Genomic DNA, 17,652 nt, shown 5'->3' with positions numbered 1-17,652 from the left:
GGCTTCAGTACCCTGCTTGCTAGCAGCTTGGATGCAGCCAAGGTTGATTTAGGCCAAGAGAAGCCTCAGTGTAACCTGGCTTTCTTGCCTTCCCTCCCTCTCGTAGTCCTGCCTGTCTCTTGCTCTTTGAGCCAAGAGCCATCCCAGGAGCCTGTAGCACAACCTCAGGCATCTGTTACTGCCACACAATCCCGTACCAGTCCAGGACTAACCAGCAGGTCCCACTTAAAACATGGGAACACAATCATGTGAATGACGCAGCTGTGCCAGCAGTACTTGGCTGAGTGAGTTGGAACCACCTCACTGCTGCAGGGGGTTCAGGCACTTCAGGAGAGCGCAGCAGGGCCTGCTGCTCCCTGGGGCTGGGCCCAGCTCATTAAACCTCAGGGGCAAAGGCAGGCACATTTCTCCCAGGCAGAAACCAGCTCACAGCTTTTTGGCTGCCTGCACCTGACCCGTTTTCATGCAGATCACTTCCCAAAGCGATTACGCTGTTCGAGCTCTTCCAGTATTGATAGACAGCATCATCCAACAAGCTGGAAATAATTGTTGAAGAGAGCTTTTAGCCCAAGTGGTTAGGCTACTGAAACCACGGCATTAGCACAGCACTGACTTGTTAAAAAAGGAAAGGGAAGATGACAAGCTTATCTCAGCTGAATAGCCATACACAGCAATGCCAAGGTTCCCAAATTAATGAAAAGCCAACAGTATTACAGATAAATGTATTTTAATTAGGATTAAATACTATCTCAGGGTATCTTGAAATCGCACTTGTACTGTACTAACCAACAGCCAGAGGCAATAAAAAAAGTTTGAAAACGTAAAAGTTTAACATCAAGACATGACAGTAAGTGCTGCCATGTAAAGCGACAAACACCGCTTCCAAAGACAGATATTCCTTAGAGGAAAAAAGTTGTAACATTTTCGTATGGACAAAAATCTAAATCCAAGACTGGAAGAAATATATTAGTGCCTGCCTTTTTTAAAAGTTTGTTTTTTTGTTTTTACATTAAATACATTTCTTTCTTTAAAAGCAAAGTACTTTCTAAATTCATGGTTTATATACTGTATGTACACAAGAGCAGAACATTGTACAGTGTTTTGGATAAAGCAGCACTAACTAGCTACAAGCTGGTACGGTGTTGCTGAACCAAACGCAAGTTGACAAGTTAAACACTCTAGGAGAAGTATCTCCATGGTTGGTATGAGTAAAGTAAAATATCATGTATGTACAAAGTGATTATTCTAACAAACTCCCCTAACTCAACGCCATTTGCTGTGGAACTGTACATGCTGCAGCTAACCAATGGAAATCTTACTGCAGAAACTGATCTGACGGACCCTAAATAACCGATTCCTTTTGGTAACAAAGTGCATTGCTGATGCAGAGAGCACTCCCACAAGACATCATCGTAACACATCAGCACTTGGGCGCAAGGCTCCAAGAAGAGCGGGTATTTATCACATTCTCAAACAGCCACCTGCATTTTTCAGCTACGCAGAACAAGAAATGCCTTAACCAAGCCATTCAAACCATATGAGACTGAGATGAAAGCTACATTGTTAAGTGTCTATGTGCATCCTGGATTTCTGCAGACAGTTACAGACTGAAGCAGAAAGTCTGCACGAAAGCACCACCAGTTCAGATTCGAATGGACTGGCAGTGATTTCCATAATTAGTGCAACACTAATTTCTACACTTCAAAGTGACTTACTGCTCTTCAGATGCACAACATGCTTATTCAGGTTTTACAAAAAAAAAAAGAGTTGTGCAGATTTTTTTTTTTTTTAAAGTCTACTCCATGAAAAACCCAAATTTATAAACAGTTTGTGCCCTATTTCAAAGACAGTTGCCTCAAAAAATGTTCTAAGGTTAACAGCAGGGCAGAGATTAAGGTTCTACTTGTTACGTATACTTACAACTGTCCTGCAGTTTGTGTCTTCAGAAGAGGTTACCTGCTGTACTTTCAAGATGTCGATCGTCCGTGCCTAAAGCTTACACTGGTTTAAGGAATTGAATGTTTCTTCTTTGATGAGGACAGACTCGAGACAACTTGTTTCTAAACTTGCATCAACTGAAATTTTAAGTTTTAATGGTGTAAAAATCTGACATTTGATTACAGTTAAGAGAAACTTGCTACACAGCAAACTGCATCCAAATCTACCGGTTACTGATGGGACCTTTAAATTAACTGTTAACAAGTTATTGAAAGCATCCAGACTTGGAAACCTCAGATCACCCAGCCAGTGAACTAGTGATCCCCTCCCCCTTTTCACACAAGGCTTTAACAAATACAGCTGATGTGACCTTAAGCACTGGAGCCAATGATTGCCATTGGTTAACTCCAATACCCCAAAGGGCTAGGGAGATCCTGTGTTAAGCCCAATGCAATATGCATTAGTGTCATGGAGCAGGAAGATCCCAGTGTTTACTTGTTGAAGTTCACACAAACCATACAGATACAGACAGGATAAGACAGACTCAAAAGGATCCATTATGCTTGAAGAAATTCCAAATAAAACGACATCTTCTGCACAGCCCAGCCTCAAACACAGCCATACTTATCTAGTATAATAAACTCTGTAGTAAACTGTTTTTGACCGCCATAGAGAGTAAGAGTTGTCAAATTTCAGGAGATAAACTCCTCTCCCTGGGTACTGGTGGCTGCCAGCATACACTTCTTCATGACAGTCTCGTCTGTACACAGGCACTATTTCATCTAGCTGAGGCTTGTTGGCATTCTTTTTGGCTTTTTCTTCACTGCCAGCATTTTCTGTAAGCAAAAAATAAAAAAGCATCAGTTAACAAGGGTGACTGACTTTTAAAACGAAGGTCTGACTCTCCCTTGTATTTGTTTGCAGCGGACAAAGCATTCTACTTTGTTAGCTAAAGGAGTTCATATCAAGCCTGCAGCTAAAGCATTGAAAGGGAAAAGGAACAAGCATGGGTTTGCGTGCTATGCTCCTTCACTGCAGAAGTACCAGTTTGAGAGACTTCTTTACCCATTTAAGAAAGCAAATCATCAGTTTACCATTGCAAAACTGCACTAGAGGAAAAGGAAGTTTGCCTTTGGTTCAGTCTAGACACTGCTTGCTTTAAAGACAAGTTTTACACTTCAATATTAGAACATTCCATATCCAACATAGCTGTACCAGTTTGCAAAGATGCTAAACTCTATTTCTGACCAAGGCATTGCCCACACTGACTGCCATTGATCTTTTAACATGTGTACTAATAACTGATCAGCTAACAGAAATACGCAGATCTTCTTACATCGGAGCAGTTCCATCTAAGCAAGTTGCATGACTGTTTCAGAACACTGCTTTTTTTCTGATGGTATGCAGGGTTCCCCTATAGATATAGGCTGCAACCTGGGTCTTGGCCAGTATAAAGAACTGTTCTTTTAAGCACTATAAATTGCAAGCACTATATTGGAAAAAAGTACTTTCCCATCTTCAACTATTACAACCAATCAATGATCGAGTGAGACATCTGAAGTTACGGTCAGAATTTTACTTTCTATTTGAAGATGAGATGCCAGCTAGATGGAAGCCATGCACTGCAGAGCTGTAAGAACTAGGAGATGACAGGACAGAGTGGTTTTCCTGCACAACAATCCCTGCAAGACTAGGATTTCATAAAAATAAGCATACTTACCTTCCTCTTCATCCTCATCATCACTGGATTCGCTGACATGCACACTCACTGCAGTATTAGGGGAGTCTGTCCATTCAAAATACACCCCAAAACCAATGTCATAATTGTCTGTAGCAAACTCCCAAAAGAGATAAGACCCCTCTTCATGAGTTGGTACTCTAACTGTAACCACTTCCCCTCGGCCCACTGTGATCACAGAGTCTGCATCCTGCCGGATTTTTTCTTTGAAGTCTTTTATCTGGGGTCGTGTCCACATTGATGGAGCAGCTATCACTGGAACAGAATCTAGAGGAAGGGAATAACCCAGTTAAGCTTTTGTTTCAGTTATTTACGTTGAACACTAAAGTGTGTTTGAGATGCACTTGAGGACAATAAACATCACAGTTGCTTCCACTCAGACAGGGACTGAGGTAGGGAAGATTTCTTATTAGGCTGCAATCATGTCTTTTGAGGACTGCTGATTGTGGATGAATGTAAGAGAACAACATCCAGAAACACCAGTGGGTGATGGGAGAGCTGCTGGGAGGCTACAATTCCTGCTCCACTTCTGCAGCTTCCTCGAAGCAATCAGAGGAAGGTGGGAGAAGCGAGAGGACAGTAGTCTGGACTGCACACAGGACAGGTTATGCCACAGGAAGGGCAGTAGACACAATAAGATTTGGCCTTCTTTTAATCTCCAAGACTAAATCAGCACTCAGTTTTGGGCAACATTTGAACATATTTCTGCACAGAACAGCTTTCTGCAAGAACTGTTACATTCCTTTCCAACACTGCTGCAATAAAGCTGTCTAAGTCAAGAGTGAAAAGAGCTTCTATATCCCATCCATGCTGCTTGAAGTGCTTTCACTTCTTCCTCTCTCCCTGCTCTCAAAAACTGTTTTGCCAACACGATACGTTCTCCTTTAGGAAAAAAAAAAAATCCAGAAATCACACCTAGCTCCTTCACAGATTAATGAAGCCAGGTATGATCAACTGTGGTTTTTAAGACACCCGGATCCTAGTGAAGGCTTCTGTTGTTCATCTTTATCTAGCTAATCCTACCTTTTGGTCCATTCTCCAATGCTTCTTCCAAAGCCTCTGGATCCAGCTCTTTTTCAGGGCTGTCTGTGTGTGCACTGGCTTGCCCATTAATAGATGGCATATCCCCTTGGGCAGGTACATTCATCTTGGATGCAGTAGTCAGAGGTGTCCCTGCTGCTGCTACAACTGCCTCCTGCTGTTTCTGCAAGGCTGCCTAAAATGAAAGGAATTAAATCAAGTAAAACAACAACAACAAAAACAAACCCTAAGCCGCCTCTCTTTTCCAGTAGAAGGTGTAAAGGCAGTTAAAAAATCCCCTCTCCTACCCACGAGGAGGCTCAGCATGAAGGACCTGAAGCTGTACTCATTAACCAGTGAGAATTACATGTACTCCGCATCATGGGAAGTCTTTCCAGGCTGGTGGATACAATCAGAACAAGAAGATTCATCTTTCAAATTAATTAGGGCATGTATAATAAACTTAGGCCTAGCTACAAAAGTACTGCATTTCAGTAACCTCTATAACATATCTTTAAAAAAAGAAAATAATTACTTAAAAAAATAAAAAAAGAGTTCCAGCCTGAGCTAACTTAACTTCTATAGAGAGATGTTAACTATGTAAAACTTTATTAAACTCTGATCAATTTGTGAGTTAACATGGCAAAAGAGTTCTCCAGCAAATGCACAAGAAAGGGAGTTTATTAATTTGTGAGAAATAAGAGCCAGAAGGACTGTGAGTGATCTGGGAGAAGAGTTATCAAAGCTCAGAGGTGCAGCATGACTTACATGTTCTAAACTAAATTCTTTAGTTAGAATTTATCATGCTGTCCCCTGTGCAAAGAATTAAATAAATACGAGATTACACAAGGTAACAACCGTCCTTTTGGATTCAGGCTGGATGTGTTACCCCTTTAGTATCAAGGCTCGTTCTGCCCCCCCCACTCTACACATCTCTTCTTTTCCCACAAGTTATCAGTCAGATTACATGCACTTTACTGGTGGGACAGGAAAAGGTAGAATTGACAACATCATCCTTTAAGGAATAACTTAATAAGCATGTAATTTTGATGAATGAATGGAATATAGGTATTTTAAAGGGCTAAGAAGACAATATAGGCAAATATTAGTTAGATTCCAGACTTGTGCAATAACAGAGATGCTATCCAGATCCACCTTCTACTACTGAAGTCCCATTTCAGTGTGAAGCAGCAAGGAACTTCTCTACAAAACTTCTGTATACAACCTTTCCAAAATTAATGCAATCAGAAGCTCACCTAGAAACAGCCATGACATGGCAGTGTTTTTAAATTGCATTAACACATTCCAAGTTGACTGAGTTATAGAAATCCAAAAGGAAAATACTCCCCAAAAAAGTGTTATTATGTAAGCTAACTGAATCCTCAGGAACAAGTGTAACTAGATAATATTAGCTCTGTTACCACTTCTTTTTCATCCTTCCCTATAGAAGAGTTGTCCAAGTATTGATCTGAAAGAAACCTCATTGCCTGGTAGGTGTACTATTTCATAAGCTGCTGTAAAGGAAAGGATGTTGTTTTTGCCCAGGGTCTCAGAGGACATTAGTCTTCCATACGTAGAAATCAGACAGCTATGATTGAGAGGAGGAGTGCTGAAAGCACAGAAGAAAACTGGCAGCAGTGCCTCAGACACCTCAGCCTCCAGGGAGTGGTATCAATTACAGAAGTCACTGAAGACAAGACTGATGAGACTGCAGCTTTCACTTACTACTATGATACCAAAGCATTGGTACCAAGGTGGTATTAAACTTCAAGAGCAACTGCAGCAGGGCAGGAAGCCTCTGATTTCCCTGTACCACTTCAACTCTGTTCCTTCTTTGGACAGCTTTTTGCTGAAGGCATCATTCTCTTCAAAACACAAATAATTCCACAGGAAATTAGTTAATAAATTTTAAGTCTTTAGCTCGAAAACAACAGACCTCAGGCTGACAGACACTGGCCACTTCAGATCCTGGCATGTCTGACCTCTATGGACAGGACCCAAATCTTAAGTCTGACTTGCATCTGTTTAGGATGCTTACAAATGGATATCTCTGAACTTAAAAATGACTTCAGAGAATACAGCACATTTGACAGAGATACAAGATTCCCCTGAAAACAGGAGTACCCTTTCAAGCCCACACACAAAATCTGTGGTACTACTCCTACCCTTTGCTACCAGAAATAAGAAAATGTCTTTTCACCTAGACCACAAGCAGCCTAATGCAGACAAGCAAACAACATGCTAGATACTGAGGTCAGGTGAGATACAAGAGGGGAAAAGAAGTCAGTACTGCTAGAAGCTGACAGAGCAACAACTTCAAACCCAGTAGCAATGCAAGGCCAGCTAAAGCCTGCTGCTCTTCAATCCTCACATATATGTATGTGAAGAATTGTTTGAAACTCTCAGTTTGTTCATGCTCAGCTGCACTGGTACATACTCCCATAAAACTGGGCATGCAATAGACACTGCAGCACAGCACTTAACATTCTGCTTTCAGGAATTGTATCCAAGTGATTAGTAAAAGTTGTTTAGAATTTTCTTAACTAACGGCTGCCTCAGAAAACTACTTGGAAAGATTAAATAAAAGAGCTTTGGTGTTTGAGAAAGCAGCAGCTTTAATTACTAGAACTTTTTCCTTCCTTCTAGCAATTAGCTTTTCAAGGAGATAAAAGTAGGTAAGTTAGCATCTTCCAAAGAGCTCAGAAAAAAAAAAAATCCAAGTTTCTCAGCTGGTCCATCTTACCTGTTGCTGTGCTAGCTGGACTTGATACAACTGCTGCATGTATTGTTGATAGTGCTGCTCTTGGAGCTGCCGAATGAGGATCTGCTGCTGTTCATAGTTGCCGGGATACTGCTGAGCAGCATACTGCTGGAACTGCATGGCAGTCTGGGAGTTCAGTGCTGCCATGATCTGCTGCCTATATTAGTGGGAGAAGAGCATGAAGATTATAAGCAGCTGGGGTTACTGGGGAACTCCCTGGACTTAAGTGACAGTTAATTTAATTTCTGCAAAAATAACAAAACAAAAAAACACACAAAATAAAAGCCAACAAAAAAAACCCAAACAAGTCTACATAACAGAATAAAGCCTAAAGGTATATGCAAATATGAATTTTGTCTACCTCATGCTTTGAAAACATCAGGTGTTAAAAAAAAAGTACATCAAAAGCTCTGAGACAGTTCTCAATCTATAGTCCAGGAAAGAGGCAGTGGTATAAACACATTACAGTATTTCCCAAATAGACAAGGGAAAAAATTCCACGTTTGGGTCCTCCAGAAAACATGCAGAAACCATCCCAGCAGCCCTTCTGTAGCTACTAATAGGAACAAGCCTGCTGTGGTAGCGCACGCCAAAGCTTTTTGTTAAGCCTAAGCCCACTGTGTTACTACCTTAACTTCCCAGGATAGCATGCAACCATAGGAAAAGCATGACTGATTGTGGCCTAATTCACAAACAAAAAACTGCAAAACAGAGCAACTGCATCTCCAACAAACAGAAATGTTGAAGCTTCAGGAGGAATGTACTGGTTCATCAAGCACAGGCTCCATTCTCCTTCCCTCTCCAAAAGGCCAACAGAAACCATACAGTAAAAACCCTCAGATTGACCTAGGATTCATTTTTTTTAACTTGTGTTACACTCATTAGCGATGAGCTACTGATATTTCAGAGGATTCAAGAACCACGCAAAAGGAAAATAGTTCTCTCTCACCCTTCTTCCTTACCCTCCTCTAACAAGCTTCAAGATTAAACTGCTTTTTATTTTAACGGGCAAGATTCACCACCTTTCAGCAAACTGTGACCACTTTGGATATGCTTGGCATCTATGTAACTCACCACATTCCTTTTCTGTCCAAACTCTTCATCTCTGTAACCTCCTACAACCCTTGATACACAATTATTATTTCCAGAAAACCTTTTTCTTCTGCTTCTTCATCACCTCCTTAGCACTCATTGCATCCTCTGCTCATTTACATCTGTGTATTTCATGCTCTCACCATATTAAACAGTCCAACTAAAACCTGTGAATTATTTGCTCCCTTTCCAAAACTACTGCTTCAGAGATACCAAACGAATAGGCATTACTACTAAAGAAAATACTGCTGAGAGATGTATGATACTATTCCTACACAGTGTGTGCAATGCTGGATCCATGTTTTCAGCATCTGGATACAGCAACAGTGAAATAGAACATACAGTTCTAGTTCTACGTAAGCCACCGAATGGGAGTGCAAACAGGTTAAGCCCACTTGAACATGAATTCTGAACTCCTTTGAGAAAAGTGCTAAGATCCAGTGATTGCCAGCACAAAACTAAGACCTGCAAGCGCTTCACAACTTCTAGAAAAAGGATGCTTTCAAGGAGGTAGCTTTAGACTTCCAAGTTAGAAAACCTCAACCATGCATTTGAAAAAAAAACTGAAGTGCAGTTACCCTTTTTTAAGGCACTGTCCTCTATGAAAGAATAGAAACTTTCAATCGACAGTTTAAATAGTTCAGTCAAGTGCAGCAGAGCCCATTTAAAAAGCAGAGCCACAAGTTTTGATGAGGTGCAGTGCTTGGAGTCACAATCCCCAAACAGAGATTCCCTTCAAACAAGATTTCTCTAGCAATTTTAGCTGAGAAGGCTGCACACAACAGCATATTGGTATACTCATTCTCTGCAAACTGTGTCTCTCTTAACTAAGGACTGCGAATGTCACTGTCAGACTAGAGTGCTCTCATTTCAGACATTCAGTTCTAGCAGAACTATTTAAACAGCCAGATACAACTGTCTCAAGTGCAAGACAGTTACTTCTTCCCAATGTCAGTTCTTTCAGCTACTCACTTTTGCTGTTCCATCCGAAGCCGCTCCTCCTCTATTCTCCTCCTCTCCTCTTCTTCCCTTCTCAGCCTCTCTTCTTCCTCTCGCCTGCGTTTTTCTTCTTCTTTCTGTAACCGCTCAAGCTCCTCTTCTTCACGGCGCCTTCGCTCTTCCTCCTCTCTTCTGCAACATCACTCAGTAAGCTATTGCAGCATTCCTACAACCCTAGGATAAGTTGTTTTCAACAAGCTGTAACCTGCCTTTTGCCTACCTAAGGAATCTTTTCATTTGGCATCATCTCTTCCCACTTCAACTCGGAGAAATATCTTATTACACACCAGAAGAAAACCCATCACTTGGTGTTACTGCACTTTGCAGTAACAACCACTTTGTAAACTCTGTATTTTAATTCCACACTCATTCTAACCTATTATACTTGTAGCAGAGAATGGTGGAAAAAAAGTATCAAGAAGCCTTAAATACGTCTTCCACGCTTCAATATATGTTCAATAATCACAGACACTACTGTTTAATAACCACATTATGTATAAAGGATGCAGGGTAGCCTTTATCAAGTCACTAACCCTTACTAAATGAGGAATTTCAAGCATCTGACAATTTTGTGTTTTATACAGCTTTAGTAAACTAAACTATGAGGGCAGATATCTTGTGAATTGCATATCTCTTAAAATGATGACAGTATGAGCCACATTTTTAAAAGTCCCTGCATTCTAGGTATATGCACCTCAGAAATGACCATCCATTACAAGTAAAGTAAAAAGCTTTAAAGAGAGCAAGTGGTACCACAGCTATCTGAACATCAAGCCTCTCTCCTCCAAAGTAACTTTATCAGCTTAAGCTATCCGTGACACTGTCCGTAGATCAAGAATTACATATTCAATATACTGGGAAATCAAAAGTTACCTTTTCTTTTCTTGTTCTTCTTTTTCTATCTTGTGAGAAGTAACATATGTTGAGAACAAGTGGCAGCACCTATTTAGGAGTTTAACAAACTCTGTCATAGCTTCTTGCTTCGACATGTTTCCAAGGGCAGCCCATTCCTTCCTAAGAGAGAGAGAAGACAACTCAACTCTTTGCAAGCCAGTAGGGAGCTCAGAAAACCCAGAAAAGGAATAACAGTTGGGAGACAAGCAACCAAATGCCAGCATGCAGCACTTCAGAGAAAACCTGATCCATTCAAAGACAGAACTTAAACCCGTAGATTTTAGTGTTCTCTTCTACCAAATAACCATTTCATACAAGAGCACCAAGTGCTTATATGAAATTTATACATACCGTGAAGCCTACTTAGAACTCTAAACTGTGTCCAAAAACTTCCCAGATACAAATCAGTTGGCAAATTAACTTGTATTATTACTCATTTAATCATTCTTCCACTCCAGTTTGTGGGGAAAAAAAAAAGCATACATTCTTCCAGATGAACAAATGCAGTAACTAACCTAATCAAATCAAATGCAACAGCTTGGTTCTTCCTAAAAAATCCATTTGAGCAGAAACAGTGCACTAAGTACAGGCTTGAGAAGCAAAGAGCAACACAGCACTGACCTTCATAACTAGAAATAGCAACAGTCAACAAGAGAACTGCAAGCAACAGAGATCATCCTGATCTCATCAAAATCTACTCAGGGACTGAATGCAACAGACATGATTTCAGAGGTTCTCCTTAATCTACTAACAGGAAGGCTCTGCCAAGTGCTGTTAGCACTGGCAAGGGACTTGGTTTGTTGCAACTCTGGTGTAAAATAAGGAGAAAGATGCTTAGGCCTGCATGTTAACCAAGTCTTTAAACTGCTATTAAAAAAAACTGGGCTGTTGGCAGAGCAGCTTCTCCTAATGTAGTTAAAAAACACTCAATAATTGCCTCATGGCTCCTTTACTGAATTGTGACTCAGATTTCAGTGATGTTTTTGACGAGGCTGCTCTCACTTTCTACTACCACACACACCCATACTGAGGCAATCCATGTACTTTTCTTACTGCTGAAATTGGATGGCATTTACTTCAGACGGGAAAAACAGAGCTAAGATCAACAAAGGCCTTTACCTTCTATCATTCCCCAGCACATCAAAGAACCCAACTTCAGGGCAAGTATCAGGGTTATAAGGTCCCAGCAGAACCTGCTTGTGCAGTGCCACAAGTCGGAGTTTTTCTTCATATGTTGGATGAAAGGCTTTGCCATCTTTTTCTGTAGAGGAAAAGAACGTTTCACTGTTATGATTAACTGGTTAAACATAGGACAGCAAAGAATATTTCATATAATCACAATCTCCTCTCTGAAAAAGAAGAGAGGACATCAAAAGTTAAGTCACAAATTAAGTCAGGTCTACTCAAATAAAACAGTTCGTCCAGAAGAAACACAACTAACTTCAGCTGAGCTGCCAAAAGGAAAACAGAATTAAGGGAAAATTTTCCCAGAGGCAATTGGATGGCTGCACACTGCCATGGCTGCTGGAATAAGCCCTCACAATGAGAAATCTTACAGGTGACTCAACGAGCATCAGGGCCTACAGAGAGTTCTGGCCTTAAGAACTCAATCGGAATTCCAGGAGTTCCATACTACCACCTTCTAAAGCAAACCTGGTTAGATGCCATCACACATTCTCTATTGAGGAAAATGTGCCCTGATTTAAAGTACCTGAATTTCTCAGCTAGGACTTACCTCAACCCATTTACCAAACTGTCGAAACAGATCTAAGAAACAGGCATCACTATATGCAACCATGCTGCTTGTTTAAAAAAAAAAAGACCATTTCCTTGAACAGAAAAGCAAGTAAATAAGCATCACCTCTTTCTGAAAGGACTGAAATGAAGAAGCTGCAATCAGAGGAACACAACAGACATTTCACATGGCTGTACCAACTGCTTTCCGTTCAGTTGTGAATCAGAGCAGAGCTGCCAGCAGCCCCCAGCTCTCCTTTATCATGAAGGTCACCCTGGAGCAAGCTGTTCAGAGCCCAAACCGGACACTTCAATTCATACTCAGACTTTAGAGCTGACACAAATTGCAGAATTGCTCAGCTTGTGATTGTAAACAGAGTTATTACTGGGAAATCAGAACAGAAGGGGGGGGTAGGAGTGGGGATCTCCCTTGAGTCCTGCTCAGAATTTCTGAGCAAATATTTCTGAAAGCTGCAAACTGGAGACAACCCCACAGGGAAAGTGTTTGCAGGGCACAGTGAGAAGTGGTGTTTTTGACACAGTAAGTCTGGTACATCGCTGGACTTTCTTGGTCAAAAACTAACAAAGAACGACTGCATGCATGCCATTAGTATGTAAGCTAGGATCATGGTAGGAAGGTAAACATTCAATTTCTTATTTTCCACTCCTAGAAGCCCATTTCACTCTTTCAGAACCTCAAGTGCTTGCACTTTGCCCAGCATCACGTAGCCTTACAGCAAATAGCTATTTCAGCTTCAAAAGACCAGAAGCCTTGACAAGTCCCAGAGGTCCCTTCCCACCCCTGCCATCCTTCAAAGATGCAAACCACCACATCCTGCAACTTCACCTGAGGATATGGCACTTTTGGCAACAAAGCCAGTACAGGTAAAAACTCTCTCCCTAGGTCTCAGATCTCGCTCTTCAGCCACCCCAAGAGTGCTTCAGCTTTTTCCTCACTTCTTCCCACTTCACAATTAACTCAGAACTAACTAGCTAGCAAGCATTTCCTTTAACCTCAATAAATAGCAAGCAGTCTGAAAGCACGCTTCATATCCCGGGGCAGCACGCTTAAAACCAAGCCGCTTCATAAAGGCACTCATCTGAAGTTTTGCTGGGCTTCTGTGGCCACCACAGCATCCCCGACTTTGTGCAACCTGTGTGCACACAGATGTCTGTCTGCCAGGAAGCACTGCTATGTGCTCTGCAGGGCTGCTGCCTCCGCCACCTAATGTAAGGGTTTGGGCTCACTTTTGAATGGGGTTAAAGCCAAAGAAAAAGACCATTTCACTCTACAGCTAAGGGCGGCATGTCTACCTTTGCACAGCAGTCAGACCTCAAGGCTTAACTAACAAGGGAAACTCCGCATGTACAGAGAGTGGTGGCCCAAGGGAAGAAGAAAAGCAAGCTAAACAAGGGAGGACAAAAATAAGAGACATATCCAGTGACTTGGAGATAATGCAGATCAGAAGCAAGCTCTAAGCAAAGCATTTGGGGTCAGCCAAGGGAATGAAGTCACATCCTAGGCATTTTTCAGTTGAATTCTTCAGCAGGAACCACGCTGCACAATTACCCCAAAGACTCGGATGTGTTGAGAGTTAAAATGAACCAGAGGAGCTGGAGCCATCTGCAGAGCTAAATACGCCAAAAGACATCCTTAGTCAGCCCACATAAGCAGAAGTGCCAAATCCGTTCAAGCATCTGTGGAAGCACTAATCAGGTAGGTATCACCCTTGTACCCTATACAGGAGGCTGAAGAATATCAGACAGCTTCAAGTAATATACTGAGAAATCCATATGATTTGCAAAGGAATAGTACAGCAACTGTACAGCCTTCCGTATGCCACTGGTATTCCTCCTGCTACAAGGCCAGAGAAAGGCTCAGCTTTCCTACAGATGGTTCAGAGTCCTTACTGACAATATCTCAAACGGTCACTCACAGAAAAGGCAATGCTCATCACCTGAACATCATACAACAGCCACAAAGAGATCACACAAGCCTAAATAGTAATTAAGGTACGCTTGTATGAACAAGGCTTTCAGCATGCTGCAGTATGGCCCATACATACTTCACTTGTGACATGAAGCAGTTTACTCAAAACACTGCAAGGACCAGCTCCCACCTACTGCAAACTCAGGCCTCAGGGATGCGTGCCACGAAGACACAGCACTGTGTTCCTGTACTGTCAGGCCTGACAGGAAGGTCCCTGCACACCTACCATCAGCTATTCAGGCCAGAGCCCTCCTGACAGAGACTCTTTGTCCAGATGCCCACCAAACAGATTCCTCAGCAGGGATTCAGCATACAAAAAGATGAAGCCAGTCCAATAGCGAGTAATGAAAAGCAGATAATGGGAATGGATGTCACTGGGTGGCACTGCACTACTGGCATCACCACAAATTCAGGCTCCAGGGAGTTTAACAAATATGCTTCAATGTGTTCGATGTGCTTTTATTCCTCTGTAACAGGGAAGAAGTATATCTCAAGTAAGATACACTGCACAACTCACTGCAACTTCTGCTCCAGCTCATCTGCTGCACTCCCTCTAAATGTCCAACTCCCACAGGATGGCATTCAGTCCCAACTGTCTACGAGAAGCCAGAAAACAGTTTCAAGTGTGATTTGTTGCCTCACAGCTTTAAAAAGCAGGTATCACAGATATTAATGCTGCTCATTCGCAGAGCTTTGATGAGTGAGATCAAGACTGAGAAACATGAGAGGCGAATCCCTGCCTGCAGACCCCACTGACTGTTCTCTTACACTCAGTTCTTTCCTCCCAAAGATGTTCTGCATCAATAGAAGGGTAACCAACTAGCCCTTCCTGTCAGGTCTGATCGAAGCTTAACTTAGTAACAAATGCAGATACATTACAGGGTTTTTCCATATTCTTTAAAGCAAGCATCTATGTAACTAATGAACAACAATCATGCCATCAAATTAAGACACAAAAAACAAGATCAAACAACTCATTTTGGATGACATACTGCTGAGGTTGAAGTCGCATTCTTGTTAGGATAAGAGGAAATAACTTGGAGCAGTCAAACAACATTAGAAAACTTAAGATAGCAGGAGAGCTTTCAGATAACAGAATGATACAGTTTGTACACTGCCAACCCAGACATATGGCACCACAAACCACTGCAGGCAGCACATGAACACTCCAGGGGGTACGATGGTATTTCAAACATGATATGGAAAACTGTTCTGATACTGGAAGAGATCTGCTGGCACAGCTAGCAGGCTGCCCCCTCCGACTGCAGGACACAGCCTACACTTCACCAAGCCATCTCCACCAACAGAGCTTGTACCAGTTCCACAGGCAAAATTAGCTGTCAAAGGCACTTCTGTCAGCTGCCTCTGTCTTTCTCAGAGCTGGAATAAAGCAGCTTTGAAGGCTCCATACTGCAGCTCAGCTTCCGTTGTGCTTTTCACATTGTGTTTACATGCACTCCCACCATGTCCTGTCTCTAAGCAGTTCTGCAAGATACCACCTCAGACAAGCATCAGCAGTCACCATAATATGTCTGAAGTATTTTGTTCCAAATCAACTTTCCAGGAAGAGCATGCATTATGAATGCATTATGAGCAGAGAGCTCAGTTTACACAATGATACGGAAAAGCAGCTGCTGAACTGGTGATCACTGCTTACCCTTCAACATCCAGTGACTTCTTTAGCCTCCCTGCCCCAGATCCCTCCACACCAACAGCAGCACTTCATGCAAATACTAAAAAATCTCTTCAGGTGCCTTTCTTAACTAATAGCTTCTGTTTTTCTGCTTACTTCATGGAAGTGGCACGGGCAGTTAATATCATAAACAAAAGCTCTGATATCAACCAGCATTAAGAACAAGTCTGTCAAACATCATCCCACCTCTGGACCAGTACAGTCTTAAGAATAACGATCAGAAATGAGACCTCAGCACTAATCTGTGTTGACAAGCATCAACCTTCAGACCCCCAAGATGTTACTCCTTTAAGTAAAGTAGGAATCTGTACGTGTCTTTCAGCATCCACATGGCTACCCACTTCCACAGTTGTTTTCACAATGGATAAATCACAACAATTTGGAAACAAGACAACTTATTTTCAGTGCCATGCAGATGTAGAACAAGCTAGATGAATCAGTAATCTGACTACTGTACCTCACTGTCATATCTACCAATAGGAATCCTTGCCTTATATTGCTTTCATCAAGAAACTACATATGAAGATACGTGCAACCTCTTCACATGACTTGTAGTAGTCATAAGGATAAAAGAGCAAGGCTTTTGTTGGAACGTCTGACATCGTCATGTAATGTGGAAAGTTTTCCTCTCATGATAAGAATTGTGCATTACAGCAAATAATGTACAGCTAAAGAGCAGCAGCAAAGTGCAACTGAGCCTGCAATAAGAAGAAGGCAACAAGAAAGAGACATTTGAGACAAAACAGATACACCGCAGTATCTGTAATCTAGATATAAGTAACACCTCACTGACTTCTCACTCTTCAAAAGGAGATATAAAGTGTAATTATCACTACAGGATGAGAAGTAACAGAAGTACACTACACACTGTGGCTGCGTTGTTTCATTTTTACACCACCAATGCTTGTTTCAGCAGAATATTAAACTTAAGACATAATGAGACGACACTTGGCTGAGATAAGGAATTTCCTACTGCAGAGATGTTTCTTTCTGCATTGTGACTTACAAATACTCATTAGGAAACAAGCTCCCTCAAGCTTCTTGTTTTACAGAGAGCAGCAATTCAGGAGTTGCAGAGTCTCCAGCCCAACACGTGGCTGCAGCAGCTTCTGGCACAGAAGATCCAGACCCTTATGGTTCATAGAAAAGTACAACTTAAAACAAAACAAAACAAAAAAAAGAAAAACCCAAAGAAGCAAACATAGAAACTATGCCAGAATTGAAGTTAAAGGAAAAAAAGATGATTTGCAAAAGTGCATCAGTAGAGGGTCAGGGCACAAGAACACTGCTTCTACCTTCACACACTCCTAACAAGCAAGCCAAGCACAGTGAGGAAAGCAGGCAGTGACCGTCCCTCGGGCGTGCTTCCCACTTGTGGTGCACTCAGCTCCGAAGCGGCAGCTCTCCCGGTGCCACCAAACAGCAAAGAACCACCAGCCTACCACAGCACAGCCTCACGCCCCTAACGCAGGCACGGGGCCGCTGTGCCCTTAGTGAAGCTGCTGCATATTCAGACGGTGCCGCACAAGTAAGGCTACAACAGACGCACCTCCTCCTCGCAGAACGCGCGGTCCCGAAGGAGCGGAGCGCTGCGGCACCTCCCGCTTCCTGCAGCCGCACCTGGCGGGGGATCCCGGCGCAGACACACAGCTCTGCCCACGCAGCCGTGCCAGCGCTCCCTCCCCATAGCCACGACGGCACAAGGCGCAGCCCCGACGAGAGTTAAAGCAAACGCTCTTCCCCCACGTTTCCACGGTTTTCCCCTCGCACGCCAAAAGGAAGGATGATTTTTT

The 17,652-nt window shown here is 42.2% G+C and overlaps 1 protein-coding gene across 1 annotated transcript in view; it reads right to left on the bottom strand.

Moving 5' to 3' along the window:
• Window positions 1-993: 993 nt before the first annotated feature.
• Window positions 994-17,652, bottom strand: part of ACBD3 (acyl-CoA binding domain containing 3) — a 17,621-nt gene continuing 962 nt past the window's right edge. The window contains exons 3-9 of the mRNA XM_010706796.2: window positions 11,562-11,703; window positions 10,422-10,562; window positions 9,522-9,680; window positions 7,440-7,614; window positions 4,700-4,892; window positions 3,659-3,943; window positions 994-2,774 (exon numbers count right to left, since the gene is read on the bottom strand). Of these exons, the coding sequence (XP_010705098.1) occupies window positions 2,563-2,774; window positions 3,659-3,943; window positions 4,700-4,892; window positions 7,440-7,614; window positions 9,522-9,680; window positions 10,422-10,562; window positions 11,562-11,703 (1,307 nt within the window). The 3' untranslated portion in view covers window positions 994-2,562. The remainder of the gene's footprint in view (window positions 2,775-3,658; window positions 3,944-4,699; window positions 4,893-7,439; window positions 7,615-9,521; window positions 9,681-10,421; window positions 10,563-11,561; window positions 11,704-17,652) is intronic.

Source organism: Meleagris gallopavo, chromosome 2 (assembly GCF_000146605.3).
Source record: "Meleagris gallopavo isolate NT-WF06-2002-E0010 breed Aviagen turkey brand Nicholas breeding stock chromosome 2, Turkey_5.1, whole genome shotgun sequence".
Taxonomy (NCBI): domain Eukaryota; kingdom Metazoa; phylum Chordata; class Aves; order Galliformes; family Phasianidae; genus Meleagris; species Meleagris gallopavo.
This window is presented reverse-complemented; position numbering and strand designations above follow the sequence as displayed.